The following is a 16,709-nucleotide window of genomic DNA, read 5'->3' as shown; positions in this document are numbered from 1 at the left end:
AAAACATATATTTTCCAAACACCTACACTCTAGAATATAAAATAGTTGTAGTTCCAATTTATGTCACACGATAAATACAAAATTTCAGTAGAGAACACACTAAAGTTAATTTTAGTGCACAAAAATGCAATAAATTACCCGATTTTGTAAAATATAAAAGATGAGAATGCACCGAGTAAATAGATATGCAACACGTCAAACTTTAAATTTACGGTGCACCCGTGAAATGGCGACAAACGTCAGTACCCTATATTTTTCTATAGGCGACTCTTTAGAAGCCCCCTATAGGTCATCAGTTTAGCGTTTATGGAGGAGGTCTGGTGTTGGAATTATTACTCTCATTTCTGCGCGTGTCGTGTTATGTAACGTGTATCGCAATTGACATTTTCATGCGTAGGCGCACAAATGCATGGGTTTACGTTTGTACATGCATGTATGTGGCGGGGGGGGGGGGCCTCAATTTTTTTTCAAGGGAATATTTGCATGGGTGTAACTTTTTTTTTTTTTTTTTTTTTTTTTTTTTAAGTTTTTACAATTTAAATATTTTTTTTTTTTTTTACTTAAACGGATGGTTTACCTTTACCAAAAAACTGCCCATGCAGATAAGGGGTGTCTCTAGATAAAAATAAACTGTGCATCTCTGACTGAAGTTGAATAATACCTTTCTGCTATAGGTGTAGGCCATTTACATACCTCCCTGAAGCCTGACTAGAATACTCCCAGGACGTTGCTAAGTGAGGCCTACATGTTACTGCTTACCTCCTTCATCACAAGAGTGAGTTCTCAAACTCTGAGCTCAGAGCTACTGCATTAGGGGAGAGAGTGCATGTGAGGGGGTCTGCATCAAAGAAAAAGCTCACTCCTGTGATGGTGGGAGTGATTAGTAATGATTAAGCCGCAATGTGCTGGGAGTATTCCAGTCAAGTCTTCATGAGGTACATCAATGGCCTACACCTATAGGAAGGACATTATGCAATTTTAGTCAGAGATGCAGTTTGTTTTTGTCCATACACCCCCTTTACCTGCTTAGACAGTTCTTTGGTGAAGGTGAACTATCCCTTTTTAACTTTTTTTTTTTTTTTTCATCATATAGGGGAAAAAGTCCGCATGTGATGATTTTTGGTTAACTCTTTAACCAGTTGCTGACCGCAGATAGCCGAATGACGGCCAGTTCTGGAAGGGCTTCATATGACGTCCTCCCAGAATGTGCTCTCCTGCGCGCCCTCCAGAAAACTTCGTGATCGTTGTGTCCTACGGACACAGCTGATCACGTGATGTGGTAAAAGGCTGTGTCCAATGACACACTGATCACCGGGAAATGCAATTGCCGGTTCTCGGCTGCATTTTCCTCTTGCTGTCAAAGCGTGAGGAAAGTACTGCCGAGAACCGGCAGTTGTCAGAGCAGGGATCGGCACCAATCAGGGTTCTGATGATTGGTGCCCAGCAGTGCCACCCACTAGCGCCGCCCACCTGTGCCCAGTTATGCCACCCACCAGTGCCCAGCAGTGCCGCCCACCAGTGCCCAGCAGTGCCGCCAGTCAGTGCCCAGCAATTGTGCCAGTCAGTGCCCAACAGTTGCTCCAGTCAATGCCCAACAGTGCCGCCTATCAGTGCCCATCAGTGCTGCCTCATCAATGCACATCAGTGAATGAGAAAAATTACCTGTTTGCAAAATTTTATAATAGAAACTAAGAAGTTTTTTTTTTTTCTTCAAATTTTTGCACTTTTTTTGTTTATAGCGCAAAAAGTAAAACACTCCGACGATTAAATACCACCAAAAGAAAGCTTTATTTGTGAGGAAAAAAATGATTAAAGTTTCATATGGGTACAATCTTGCATGACCGCACAATTGTCATTCAAAGTGCGACAGCGCTGAAAGCTGAAAATTGGCCTGGTAAGGAAAGGGGGTATAAGTGCCCTGTAGGCAAGTGGTTAATGAGACATTCAAGGTCTAAAAGGCCCTGGATTTCTCCCCAGTACTCTACTAAGTGTAATGCAGTGCATTACGTTCTTTCCCGGGCCTCGATGGCCAGGGACACTGACAATGGGGACCCGGAATTAACATCCTACATGTCAGTTCTGGGTCAGGAACAGGATGAGGAAGTGTTTCTGCTCTCCTCCTTAGCCGGCACCTGCTATGTCAGTCCTGTGCCCGCAGAAGGGTAAGCAGATCCCGGGGTACATACCGAGGAGGGGGGGCACTTTACTGGCGTGTGTTGAAACAACCAGGCACTGCCACCCGATTGCTTCCACCTGACAAGCCTTTCTGCTTGCCTGCAGCATGGCTAAATGTAGAGGAAAACTACCTGCCCAGTGCCTGTAACTGCATGTCTCGGATGTTGGCTGATAGAAATTCCCTAATCCTGGAACTCAGAACAGTTTGTTTGTCCTTCTGACACTGGACCTTTTTGTCTACAAGCCCACCTGACCAGAATTCATTTGGACAACTCCACAGCTGGGGCTTACATCAACAAGCTAGCTGCTAGGGCAGCAATGGGCAAACTACGGCCCGGAGGACCTTTTAATCCGGCCCACAGCCAGGGCAGGCAAGCATTGGCTGTCAGGATGTGTGTAGGCAGGGTGACGAACGTGAGGGGAGCTAGGCTCCTCTCACAGTCCGCCCTGAAGACCGGAACGGCGCGGGAACACGGCGAGAGGAACGCGCGGAGCAAAGGTAAGTGAATTGACACAGGGGGGACTTGGCTTACTACTTGGGGGGGAATAGTACTATGGGGGATGAAATACTATATGAGGGATGAATTAATATGGGGGGTGAATTAATATGGGGGATGAATTACTATAGGGGGGATGAATTACTATAGGGGGGATGAATTACTATATGGGGGATTAATTACTATGCTTACTATGGGGGAATATTACTATACTTACTATGGATGACATATACACATCATTCATCTACTCTTGGTCCGGCCCCCGGGTCCAATATATGAACCCATTGCGGCACTCAAGTCAAAAAGTTTGCCCACCCCTGTGCTAGGGGATTGAGCAACAGCTGTGGCTTACATCAAAAGTGTAGGGCAGTGGTCTCCAAACTGCAGCCATTTGCTTGCCTTTATCCTGCCCTTGGGGGCACTGTTCCTCTCACTGACACCAGCTATGGGTCACTAGTCTTCTTCTGACACCAATGATCGGATACAATTCTTCCTACTGACAATTATGGGGCACTTGTCCTCCTAAAAAAAAAAAAGTTTTTGTTTCTATTATAAAATTTTTCAAACAGGTAATTTTTCTCCTTCATTGATGTGCGTTGATGAGGCAGCACTGATGGGCACTAATAGGCGGCACTGATAGGCAGCACTGATGGGAACTTATAGGCAGCACTAATGAGGTGTCACAGATAGGCGGCACTGATAGGTTGCACTGACTGGCATCACTGCTAGGCATTGACTAGCGCAACTGCTGGGCACTGACTGGAACAAGCACTGGGCCCTGACTGGTGGCACAGGTGGGCGCACTGCTGGGTGGCACAGGTGGGCGCACTGCTGGGTGGCACAGGTGGGCGCACTGCTGGGTGGCACAGGTGGGCGCACTGCTGGGTGGCACAGGTGGGCGCACTGCTGGGTGGCACAGGTGGGCGCACTGCTGGGTGGCACAGGTGGGCGGCACTGCTGGGCACCGATCATCAGAGCACTGATCATCAGTGCCCTGATGATCGGTGCCGATCCCTGCTCTGACAACTGCCGATTCTCGGCAGTACTCAAAGTGCAGCCGAGAACCGGCAATTGCATTTCCGGGTGATCAGCGTGTCATTGGACACGGCTGATCACGTGGTAAAAGGCCGCTGTGATTGGCCTTTTACCACATCACATGATCATCTGTGTCCGTAGGACACAGCGATCATGGAGATTGCTGGGTGCGCGCCCCCGGGGGCACGCAGGAGAGCACGTTCTGGGAGGATGTCATATGACGCCCTCCCAGAACTGGCCAGCCGCAGTGTAGTCGTCATTCGGCTATCTGCTCTTGGCAGGTGGTTAAAGAAGGGAAGGCTGTAGGGTAAGTGGAGGGGGGTGAGGTGGGGTTAGGGAGAGTGCCTTTCCCTCCTAAGATATGGGGCTGTAAGTTTCGATTGATGCACACAATGTAGAAAGATACAGTCCCTGCATGCAAGGGTGGCTCCATGGAATTCTGCACAAGAAAGGAGCCACCCTGAAACAGGAAACCTGGGGCAGCAGTCGTGGCACCAGCTTAAACTGGAACATAGAGGAAACGTTGGGGACATTTCACCTCACTTCCTGGTGATGACATTATCGGGACAGGAGGCAAGGTGAAATCTCTGTAATGGGGAGCAATAACCTACAATAAAGCTTATCACACATGGCAATGTGATTTTTGTAAAATGTTATTTTACTTTGCCAACAGACGTGTAGTAGGATGGACTACCTGAGTGGATATAAATTGAATGGTATATTTAGCTAGGCCCTCACAATTTTACAAATGTATAATTCCTGCTAGAAATAGATTTTTAGTATAAAAGCTGCTGGATTCCCATGTATATGTACAAGGTCCTTTCCCCCCCCCCCCCCCCCTTTCCTTCCTTTATATAGTTTGGAAAACAAAACAAAGGATAAAAGAAACTGCTGTAGTGACGTTAATGCCAGTCTCTGCACTAATATTAGAATGCCTATTGTTACTCTAGGCGGAGCCTAATGCTGCTGGCGACAGTCTTACAAACTCCACATGTGAGACATCTATTGTTTTTGACCCAATACGTCTCCGACAGTTTGTAATAGACCTCAGAACAATGACTTGGCCTCTTGGTATTGACCATTTCATCACCATGTTATTTCCTTTTTCGGTTGTTTTTAATGCTGAAGTATCTGGCATGAGTATAACATTCAAGGAAAATATAAATCCTGTGATATGGCAGCAAAAGGTACTTGTGCCTTTCTTTTATTTGTATGCATCTAGGTAGCGGCCAGGTCGGGCACAGTCTGTACACAACCCTGACCTTCTGTTCCAAGCCAGTGCTCACAGTTCACCCTGATATGAGTGCAGGAGCACCGGTGTCTGACATTGTACATGTGGGGGGGACTTGTGATGAACCAAGGGTGCCTGCGCCACAACAAACCTTTTAGGACAAGTTCAAACCTCAGTGATGGATTATGTTGCATGTTAATATGCATTGTTGTAGGGTAGCACATTTTTTTTTTTTTTTTTTTTAACACAACTGGATTCTCCTCGCAATACCACCTGCCCCCCACCCCGTCGTGCTGATGTTTTACTACACAGGAAGTTTCGTACCCCCCAACTTTTTGTCATGCTGACATTTTTCCCCCAACTTCTTCTTGTGCTGACAATTTACTACACAGGAGGTGTCGCAACCCCCCAACTTTCTGTTGTGCTGACATTTTACTACACAGGAGGTGTCGCACCCCCCAACTTCCTGTTGTGCTGACATTTTACTACAGAGGAGGTGTCGCACCCCCCAACTTTCTGTTGTACTGACATTTTACTACACAGGAGGTGTCGCACCCCCCAACTTTCTGTTGTACTGACATTTTACTACACAGGAGGTGTTACTCCCCCCAACTTCCTGTTCTGACATTTTACTACACAGGAGTTGTCGTACCCCCCCCCCCCCAACTTCCTGTTGTACTGACATTTTACTACACAGGAGGTGTCGCACCCCTCAACTTTCTGTTGCACTGACATTTTACTACACAGGAGGTGTCGCGCACCCCCCAACTTCCTGTTGTATTGACATTTTACTACACAGGAGGTGTCGCACCCCCCCCCCCCAACTTCCTGTTGTGCTGACAATTTACTACACAGGAGGTGTCACTCCGCTCAACTTCCTGTTGTGCTGATGTTTTACTACATAGGAGGTGTCACCCCGCCCCCCCCAACTTTTTGTCATGCTGACATTTTTCCTGTTTCCTTCTGACCACACTAGGCACAGAATCACATCCCTCTAGCCAGGTCAGTTTGCTTCTTTGCCTTCTTTTTGGAAGCTCCAGGATGCTGTACCTGTGCACGACATTCCAATACTCCTGTGTCAAGACCGCTGCTGACATGCCACCATTTTTCAAGTTTTTTTTTCTTTTGAAATGGTTTCCCTTCTATATGTATTTTATGTGATTTATAATAAACAAAAGATTCATATAAACGTACACATTACACATATACAGTAAAACAAGAGTTTGGGATGCCGGGGCATTACGTTTATGCGTAGTAGACTTGTGAAGAGTGCTAGAAATTTTCTACTACTTCTGTTTTACTTCTAAATTTTTTTTGTTGATTTGTAGATCTGTAGATTTTCCATTTCAAATGTTTATGAATTAGGAAGATACTATTTTGTAAATTGAGCAAGGTGCATAAAAAATAAAGACATATATTTTGCTGATCTTCATACAAAGAGGTCATTGAACAGATTCTGGTTGCTGAGCCTTCACAGACAGGCTTCTCGGCTGATTGCAGTGGCAGTCTCCTGCCTCTAGCAAATATTTCCTATATTTAGATTGTGTTGTCCTGTTGGGGTGAGGGCTGGGGGGGGCGCTGCGATCCAGGGCTGGCTGACGGGTGGCCCTGTACACTATTATGGAAAGCTGATGGTATGGGGCATGAGAAAAAAGCATGAGCCATAGGGAAAACCGTAAAACTGAAAATTAAAATTACAAAGAGATTAAGCAAAAATATTATTGGGCCTCTCAGACATTCATGGCTCTGCTCTGCATTACTGTTCAAACAGACTATATTTAAGCTGGACCATGCTATTAGGACTGTGGGTGTCCTCAAATAACTGATATCAACAACAAAAGAAAAGGACACATCAACCTAGTGCATTACCAAAAAAAACCCATTTATTTAAAGTGTATAAAAGGTAATCTACTCACAAACACATGACTTGCATTGGCATAATATAATGGGTATGCAGATGAGACTCTCTAGGTCCACAGTACCCAGCCAGTAGTGTGGGAAGTCTGTAGTGTCCTAATGGCAGGAATACACGGTAAAAAAAAATTGATTGATCAGTCATCCGACGACCAATCGGCGTTCGTTCGTTGGTCGAAATTGTGCCCCACATTAACCAATCGAAAAAGTTCGTCGAGCAATACGTAGTGTTAACATCTTGCGTACAAGTGGAAGTGATGCAGTGTGCATGTGACCTTGTAGCCACGCCCTTCTGCTCAGAACAAGCGTTCAATGCCCTGCCGCCCAGAAGGAGCCATTGGATATAAATCCTTGGAATTAATTGGATTTATGGATCTTTGGACATAATTGGAATAAATTGGATTTATGTATTGAACTGTGTTGTTGCTGTATTGTCTCCCGTTATATTGTAAATTGCTGAGCAAACTGTTGGCGCTATATAAATCCTGTATAATAATATATAAATCCTGTATAATAATCATATATAAATCCTGTATAATAATAATATATAAATCCTGTATAATATAATAATATTATTTGGCACATGTTATTCAACGTTGGCATTCATTAGTGCAAAATGTGTCTGGTCACTTCAAGGGTAAAAATAACATTTTTAGAAATCTATGGGGCAGTAGAGAGCAAATTTAGCCTTTTGATGATATATATGTATTTTGATATAAATATATAGGTGGATTGACTCTTTAATATTTTATGGTGGATTTACTGTTAATTAGAGCCACATAGGCTGATCGCTTTTGAAATGGAAGTTGAACTTTTCAAGGTAACTTCCCCAGAGCTGAGTGAATGTGGTGAAATTTCACTTTCCAAAGGATATCCAATCGTTCGTAAGGAAAACAAAAAACACCATTTTTCCTTGCACATGGTTGGATGATGAAAGTCCGCAGAGCTTCACCTCATTCACTTATTCCTCTCCATCTCTTTCAAAGTCCACAGCCTGTTTGCCTTTAGTAAATCAACCCCTTTGTTTCCTATTATGGGATTCCTAACATGCTGACACCTTCTTTCCTAGACCAAGATGGCGAATTATCGGGGACGTTATCGCTCGTGTTAACACAGTGTTGTAAAAGGATAAAAGACACCGTGCAGAAGCTGGCCTCTGACCACAAAGACATCCACAGCAGTGTGTCCAGAGTGGGGAAGGCGATTGATAAGGTATGCCTGTATTTTTCATGCTTTATCTCTCTGTTAAAGACCAACTCCATGTCTTAGTGAACTTAGTTTGTTTGGACCAAGCTGGTGCAAACAAACTATTTTCTACACTACCACATGCATTGGCTGTCAGTAGCCATGGCTACATACAGTATATAGTGCTGTATTTCGGCAGCGGGATAGGAACTTCCGTCTGACTCACTGAGCAAAATTGAGTCGAGATTATCGCTGCTCAGCCACTTACAAGAAGCTGTGTGTTTTATGAATGAATAGAAAGCTTCATCTGATTGGCTGAAGCAGAGATCGTGATGTCATCTGCCCACTGGTCTACATTGTGTAATGTTAGCATTATCCTATTTATTAAAAAGAAAAAAACACGTATTAATTTTTTTGAGTATTTTAAATAGAGGAAGCTAAAATTTCCTGTACCCATCCCACCCAACAGTCATTATTTTGGCACTGGCCAAATGTTTTGAGACAAATATTAATTTTCACAAAGTCTACTGCTCCAATGTTTTCAGATCTTTTTGTCAGATGTTACTATGGTATACTGAAGTATAATTACAGGCATTTCATAAGTGTCAAAGGCTTTTATTGACAATTACATTTGGTTTATGCAAAGAGTCAATATTTGCATCTTTTGACCCCCCCCCCCCCCTCCCCTGCTGAGTGAATGTGGTGAAATTTCACTTTCCAAAGGATATCCAATCGTTCGTAAGGAACAAAAAACAAAAAACACAGGACGGCCGGTGAAACGGGCTGTGGGGAGGACACCGAGGAATCAAGGGGCAGGCAAGTGCCTGTTTTTTAAAAGTCAGAAGCTACAGTTTTTGTAGCTGTTGACTTTTTTTTTTTGTTTACAGTTTCACTGGAACTCCGCTTTAAGTACAGTACTTTGGACTTGTAAATTGGCCTAAGGCATTATATAGGTATGTGTCTAACTATATTAGAATTTCTATATGTGTCCAGTTGACGCTTAACTCACATAAAAAAAAAATCTCATTGCATGACTGCTAGTGGAAGATGTTTTTGTTTTTTAAATCTTTGCTGTTAAAAGGGAACTTTTGATCCCTTTTTACAAAAATTGAAAGTCCGCAGTTGCATGCAGAGTTGTACACATGATGTACGTGTGCATTGTGGGCATTAGAGCTCCTTGTGAACCGGTGAGGAAGCAGCAGTGCTTATTGGATCATGTGATCCTAGAGTAGTCACACACACCATCAGTGTGTGCCACTGGGTTGGCATTTCACTTCCCATGGGTTTATGCTGTATGGAAGGAGGAAAATAAAACTGTCACAAAACCATTATACATTCACTATAGGCCTAAAAGATTGGAAAATTTTGAGTTATGTTTTGGATAACGTCCTTCATAAGAAGTATGTCACTGGGCCATTTATTTTGGTCAATGAGTATCTTCCAGCATACACCTGTAGGGTAAATATTTACATATTTGTAAAGGAATGAAAATTATACGGTATTATTTTAGAAGTGGTAATTATTAGTCATGTTGTCAGACCTGTACGCGTGGGCGGTACACGTTATTATAGCAGTTTATAGAGGAAGTACTGTGTATATGATATGTTTTATAAATCCAGCTCTGCTAATGCAGTCACACAATATAAAACCTGGGGAAAAGTGGAAGGGTGGTCCTTTGCAACCAAATCAATCCATCAGGTTATGAAAGCTTGTATGGGGCGCTGCTATGAGCACAGGTGTTTTTTTTTTTTTTGTTTTTTTTTTTTTTCTTCTGCATGTTTTTAGTAGTAAGATGGAATTTTAAAATGTGTTGTTTTTTGGGTTTTTTTGTTTTTTTTTTCTCCTGAAGTTTTAGGTTGACAAGTTAATTTTATCCATTTCAGGATCTAGTAGTTGTCTTGAAAGGCCAGTGATCATGTGATTGCACTTAGTGTAACTAAACCCAAGACCCTGCATTCACTATATCTGATCTTCCACAGTACACAGAATATGGAAATGCAATTATTTCAATAAATATAAACTGCTGTATATAGCATTCTTGTGACTTCTATCAGTGTCTGGCCGAGCACTGGTTAAAGCTTGTAACCTTGTAGTTTACATTCTGCTCTGACTGTCCTATGAGGCTGCGTGACCCTTAACCCTCTGTCTGGACAGTGCTGATTTGCCCTGTGCTGAGCCTGTACTCCCAAAGAAGAAGAAGAAAAAAAAAAAAGCTCTAGCAATACACCCCAAACTGAGCATGTGCAGAGGGACCCCTAGAGCCCTGTACAATCAGCAGATGGATTGAGGACTGTAGAAGGGCAGGATCAGAGAAGACAGGATCAAACAGCCTTTTTACACAGTTCGGCAGATTAACCTCTTAGGTTCCACAATTAGTATAACAAGCATGCTTTACTGCATATACAGACTGATTTTACTGTTCGGCATTTAGTAAAAATTTAAAAGGGTGGGAAGTTAGGAGAAAGAGAAGAAGAAAGGAGCAAGGGAAAAAGAAAAAAGGGGGGATAATGGGGTCAGGTGAGGAAGACCACCAAAAGGCAACCCTTCCACGCACAAAAGTGACAGAGCATACACAGTAGTACCCCCTACTGGGACGTCCATTGGAGCCAAGCCTTGTCATACTTTCAAGGACAACCACGATTGGTACAGGTTAATTTGTACAGTGACAGAGTAGCATTAATCATGGCTTCCCAAGACAACACAGCAGGGAGGACATTGAAGGTCCACTTACACAATATTTACTTCTCAACATAATACAATAAATAGGAAAAATGATTTGGTATGAGGAGGTTGCTGAGCATCTTCATGAACCCCTAGCAGAGCCAGCTCTGGGGACATAGAAATAGACAGTTGCAACCTAAAGTTAATGAGTTCAAACACATCTGACCAGAAACCGGTAATCTGTAGGGAAGTCCCATAACATATGGAAGGAAGAGCCCAGATGGATGTGACAGCGTGGGCATACAGGATCACCATCCAGATGGGTTCTATGGAGTCTCGGGAGTATAGTAAACTCTGAAGGAATGTAGTCTGTATCCGCTTGTCTTTAGAGGAAATGACCAGTTTAGGGCAGTGCTCGAGACATTCCTCCCAATCCTTCTAATCCAGGGATGGAATATCACCCTTCCAAAGATCTTGCAATTGCCCAAGCTTGGTAGAATGTACACTCAAAAGAGCCTCATGTAAGGCACAGAGCGGTTTTCAAAGGTCACCCTGGGCCAACAAGTTTGCCACAGGATCAGTTTGGAGGAGAGGCCTCTGAAAGTTTCTGAACGTCCAGCCCGGCATTTGGAACAGTTGAGAGAAGGATCATAGAGCCAAAAAAAACAATGGGCATAATGTCCCCCAGAGTTGTTACTCCAAACCTCGCCCGCACTTGGGAATAGTATGAAGATAACACAGTTTACCCGCCAGCATGTCAAGTGTGGGAGGAAACCAGAGTACCCAGAGGAAGCTTATGCCAGCACAGGAGGACTCCGTGCAGGTAGTGGGGGGGAGGGGCGGGGAAAGGCAATGCCATCCATGGTTGTGAGAATTGATGAAATGGGAGCGGTTACTGACAAAATAAGGCTCGTCCCTATTCACTGAAGGGACATGTAGGTTGTTCTTCTGGGTCATGCAGTGTCCAATCCATTCCTCACCATTTGCATCACAAATGTGGGAGTGATGATGAGATAAAGCACATCTCTGATCTTCATTGCTCTGCCTGCTTGTGTCTTTTCAGATTTAACTACTATGCAGCTTTCACCTGCCAAACACTATACTGAGAGACCCAGGAATTGTAGCTATGTAATTTCTTAAGAGGAAGTGTCAGGTCTTAGACTTCAGACAGTGGTTGTATATTAACCTGTGCAGTGCCATGCCACATGCCTCATGCTTGAAACATCTGACACTGGAATGTGATGATGTACTGTACTATAGGCTGTGTGTACACCACAAAACTACATAGTCAATGCACATCTTATGGAGGCCAAAAACACAATGGATAGGAAGATTTATAATGCCTTTTTCAAAGTTTAAAAAATTAAAGTAACAAACCGTAAAGAAATGCCCAAAAAAGTATTTTAAAGCCCCCATGTGCACATATATATGTAAACACAAGTGTGGGATGCTGATATGAATGAAAACTTTAATTGAGGCTTTAAATGTAATGTTTGTATAGTCTGGAAATATTTCAGTTCTTTCAACTTCTGATGGAAAATGAAGACTTATTCCTGGTCCTTTTTATTAGTGACATCCCTCAAAATGAGGCAGAACAGCTTCAGCTTCACTACTTTTGAAAAGTGTGTCTGTGTATCAGGAGTCAAAGCTGATCCACGTCCGTCTAATGCGTCTCGTGCGCTGCATTATATATGGTTTAATATAGTAGCTGGTTACAAGGCACCTTCAAGAAAATTTGTGTGTCCTTGTGATATGTCCATGTATAAATTAACATGACGGCAAAGTGAAATAATAATGTCAGAACAATGAAATATAGTGACTGGATGGATTATGTTGATGAATCGTTCTCCTAAATGGACATCTACCACCATTTTCTTCCTATTTTATTCAGAATTTTGATGCAGACATCAGCAGCGTGGGCATCGATGGCTGCTGGCAAGCCGACAGTCAGCGTATCCTCAACGAAGTAATGGTGGAGCATTTCTTCAGGCAGGGAATGTTGGACGTGGCTGAAGAACTGTGTCAGGTACATTCACAGAACAGGACCTCTCCCTTTACTTCTTGAATGTGTTTGCAGTATGTATAGATTAATGTTTGTGTTCTCCTTCCCTTTTTTTTTTTTTTTTTTTTATTTTTTTTATTTGCATGTTAGTTGTTTTTTAGTATCAGGCATCTCATATGGTGTATGAGGAAGAATGTATGTTTCTGGTGCTTTAGAACCACCAATGAAATTCTCCCCTTTGCTTGTTCATGCTGTACAGGGAGACTTTATAGACTCTATTGGTTACCACTGATTTAGGCAATTTTCCCTTATCTTGGCTGTAAGTGAAAGAACAAATGGCCAGTTCATTTATTTTTTTTACTAAATGGGTTGTTTGGTCAACAAACGCTTGAATATGTTCAGTTTTTATCTCCTGAAAATCTTTTTTTTTTTTCCCCCCATCAATAGAAGTGTGATATCGACCATTGTATTGTTACATGTATGGCCAGCACTGGAAAGATTTGTAAATGAGGCACTGTATGAATTATAATTGCCGGTAGGATATGTGGCTTTCCTAATAAATGTTACCCTTGGTAATATAAAACACGTAAAGCTTTAGACCCTAGAAAAAAAATAGAGAGCGCCACTCCAAGTACCAGCTTGCTGGAACCTGGTGACTCCAATGCTGTTGGATGGCGGCATCCAACGGGGCTCGCCCAACCGACTGAAACTAACTGTGGAAGAAGATGGGGAGCTGCACACCAGTATTCGACCTAGTCACCATGTATGAAAGATCGCCTTTGGCTTGTCTCCTCGAGGGGTGTGGCTTTGAAAGGAGACAAGCTGAAGCCAATCTTCCATACGTGGTGACTGGGCCGATTGCTGGTGTGCGGCTCCCTATCTTCTTTCACACTTAAAACTTTAGAGCAGCCATTCTCAACCAGGGATCCTCCAGAGTATGCTGGGGTTCCTTGATCAGAGCTGAGTTCAACTCCTCTGATGGTGCTAGCAAAAAGCTGGGGCTAATGTCACTTGGCAGAACCAGCTGCATGGTACCATTGGAGACTATCCTCATGTCTCTGAGATAAGATACCACAACAGTAAAGGATAGATTTTTTTTTTTTTTTTTTCCCCCCACTGTCCTTGATTGTAAGGAGCATTCTTTCCATTGACCACCAATGTAAAAGGTGCATGTGTCCACAGTGCACTTGTGTAACAGAGCGTTATGCTGACCACCAGGTAAGAGGGCTGCCTTTGTTTCCTATCTGGCCATTATTATTTTGTGAATGTTTTCTGTAAAATTAAAAATAGATTAAAGTGGTTGTTAACTCTTACATACACCCACTGAAGTGACTGGCCTCAGAAGATTATTATTATTATACAGGATTTATTTAACACCCACGGTTTGCTCAGCACTTTACAATCTAACGGGTGACAATACATCAACGATACAGTTCAATACAAGAGGGATAGGAGGGCCCTGCTCCTTGGAGCTTACAATCTAAGCTCTTGTATACAACTGTCACGTGACCTGCTGTGATTGGTCACAGCAGGTCACATGGTACCGGCAACGGGGGCCGGTACTCAGATCTGTCATCGGCCGTGTCCGAGGTACACGGACGGTGACAGAACGCGCCGCTGCGCGGCTCTGCAACCGTGCGAACTGGGCATGTGCGGGAGGACGCCAAATGGCGTATACCCCGGAAATCTACAGCACTTTTGCGGCCGCCAAACGGCTATAGGCCGGGCGGCTAATGGTGAGCATTGTCACCCTAGCACAGGGGAGCATGTAAATGGCTGAATCGTCAGGTAAAAATAAAAGGGAGAAGAAAACTAGTGCAGCTACCATATCTAAGGACTGGGAAGCCGCAATGCATTACATTTTTTTTTTTTCTTGAGCTTAAATGTTCTTTTAAGCTGAACCCTGGAAAAACTAAAAGTTCTTTAATGGGGTTACACCCACACTGCACTTACCTGATCTGCCACTCCCGCAAGCTCCGCCTGAGCCCGGGTTCACATATATGCGGTGCAGTATATTGCATGTGATTCGCACAGGAACCGCACGCATTCCTGTGCAAATCACATGCGATTTGTGTGCAGTGTGATTGGAGCCATACATTTTGTATGGCTCTAATCACACCGCACCTGCACCAAAAACGTGCAGGACCCTTTTGTTGGTCCACACTAGAATCAGATTGCATGGGTATTCACACCTATGCGATCCGTTTCTTCATATCGCACCACGGTTTGCAGACCGCTTTTACGGTGTTGTTAACTTAACATATACACCCGCAGCGGTTTGCATGAATGGGCTGCAATTCTGATGTGGTGCGGAATTCACACAGAAAACGCTGTGAATTTCATACCGCATCAGTGTGAATCGGGGCTTACTGGTCCCTGAAGTATCTACTCCCCTACGCTCTTGCGATCGAAGGTCCTCTGAAGTCTTCAAGACCGATGCAGGGAACATTGCCCTGCACTGGAAATGACTCCGCTGGAGTTTAGGGGGCTGCTGTCTGTCGGGAGGAAACCAGCAGTTAACCCTTGCTGTGTCGGTACAGCCACCCTGCAAGGAGGGTTTTTGTTTCCCTTGAAGTTGTGCTGCAAATCAAAACCTTCTATTTGTCTGAGAATAACAAACACAGGCTGAAGTTCACTTGGCTGCAGCCTAATTCCAGTCAACACTGTTTGTGTAATAAGCCGTGTTACACATTGTTTTTGGGCAAAACCGTTGCTTGTGAGCTTGGTGCTCTCAGTCTTTGTAACAAACACTCCTGGTCCCGTGCTGCTTAGTGAACACAGTAGGTTCCTCACTCAGCACAGGTACAATTCAGAGAATAATTGTGTTCACAATGCAACAGAGCAGCTGCTCAGCATGGGGCCTGGAAGTTAGCGGCAGTCCCTGTAGTAGCGGTACCTACTTCAGTGATTTCCAGCTTCTCGAGGGAGAGGAATCGGCTAGGTATGATATATACATGGTTACATTGGTCACAGCTGAACCAATAGGAACTATGTAAAAATATCAATACTTGGAATTCATCTTTAACCACTTGCCATCTGGCCTTTATGCGTAAGTGGTTAGCTGGCTCACCCCGAAGGGTGTATTAAGACTCTCTCCACTCTTGCCAATTGTGCACGGCCTCTAGGGCGCGCTCTGTGATCACCGTGTTCTTCCTACCAAGCACGTCACATAGAATTGGCCCTGTATCATGCAATCAGTGTGACCAATAATATATGTAAACAAAGGCTGCATGTTGCAGCTAGTACTGACAAATTTGTGAAATCAAATCAAATTTAGCTTTCTTCATTTTCCAAAAATTATGACAAAAACATTTCAGCTTCAAAAAACTAATTATGCTTCTAAGTGGATTTCTGTTGCTGGCTGAAAACACTAAACCTCTAAGTTAGCAGCAGCAGTGTGAGCTTGCTATGTTTGCTCCTTCAATTGAACATTGGGCTTGCGATCAGTTTTGCAGGAAGCATGAGTGGACCTGATGAGCAGCCCAGTGGCCCTGAACTCTTCTTGGCATCTAATTGTAACCTCTGTCCTATATCCATGAAATACCAGAGCCTTTATTGCTCACTGAAGTTCTGTCAATTGAAAACTGAATGGGGGGGATTGGTCAACAAAAGGTTGGGGGGGAGGGTAACTTTAACCCCTTCCTGTCTAACAGTAAAACAAATCTTAATGCCTTAGCACAATTTTTTGCAACTTTGACATGTGTTAGCAAAACCGTACATATCATCAAAACTACTTTGTGCATCCAGGTGGATTACACCCCGTTTTTTTTTTTTTTCAGGACAAATTGGGCTTTTATTTGGTGTTAAATGGTAATGGATATCTCCCCTGATTTTTTTTTTTTTTTTTTTTTTTTCTTCTCCCCATTTTAACTGTATATTTCTTGCTACTACCATAACCTACCACCAAAAAACAACTGAAAATAATTTCTCCTGCTCCTGACGATTGCAGCTATACCACATGTGTGTATGTTAGTTGCTGTTACGGCCCAGAAACAATAGTGCGCAATTT

At 43.4% G+C, this 16,709-nt stretch overlaps 1 protein-coding gene across 1 annotated transcript in view; it reads left to right on the top strand.

Annotated features, from left to right (window-relative positions):
* The window catches only part of RMND5A (required for meiotic nuclear division 5 homolog A), a 58,697-nt gene that overhangs the window by 15,686 nt on the left and 26,302 nt on the right, over positions 1-16,709 (top strand). The window contains exons 2-3 of the mRNA XM_089692298.1: positions 7,922-8,064; positions 12,590-12,724. Of these exons, the coding sequence (XP_089548424.1) occupies positions 7,922-8,064; positions 12,590-12,724 (278 nt within the window). The remainder of the gene's footprint in view (positions 1-7,921; positions 8,065-12,589; positions 12,725-16,709) is intronic.

This window comes from Staurois parvus, unplaced genomic scaffold (genome assembly GCF_062004578.1).
Source record: "Staurois parvus isolate SC_StPar_1 unplaced genomic scaffold, SC_StPar_1.0 ptg000581l, whole genome shotgun sequence".
NCBI lineage: Eukaryota > Metazoa > Chordata > Amphibia > Anura > Ranidae > Staurois > Staurois parvus.
This window is presented reverse-complemented; position numbering and strand designations above follow the sequence as displayed.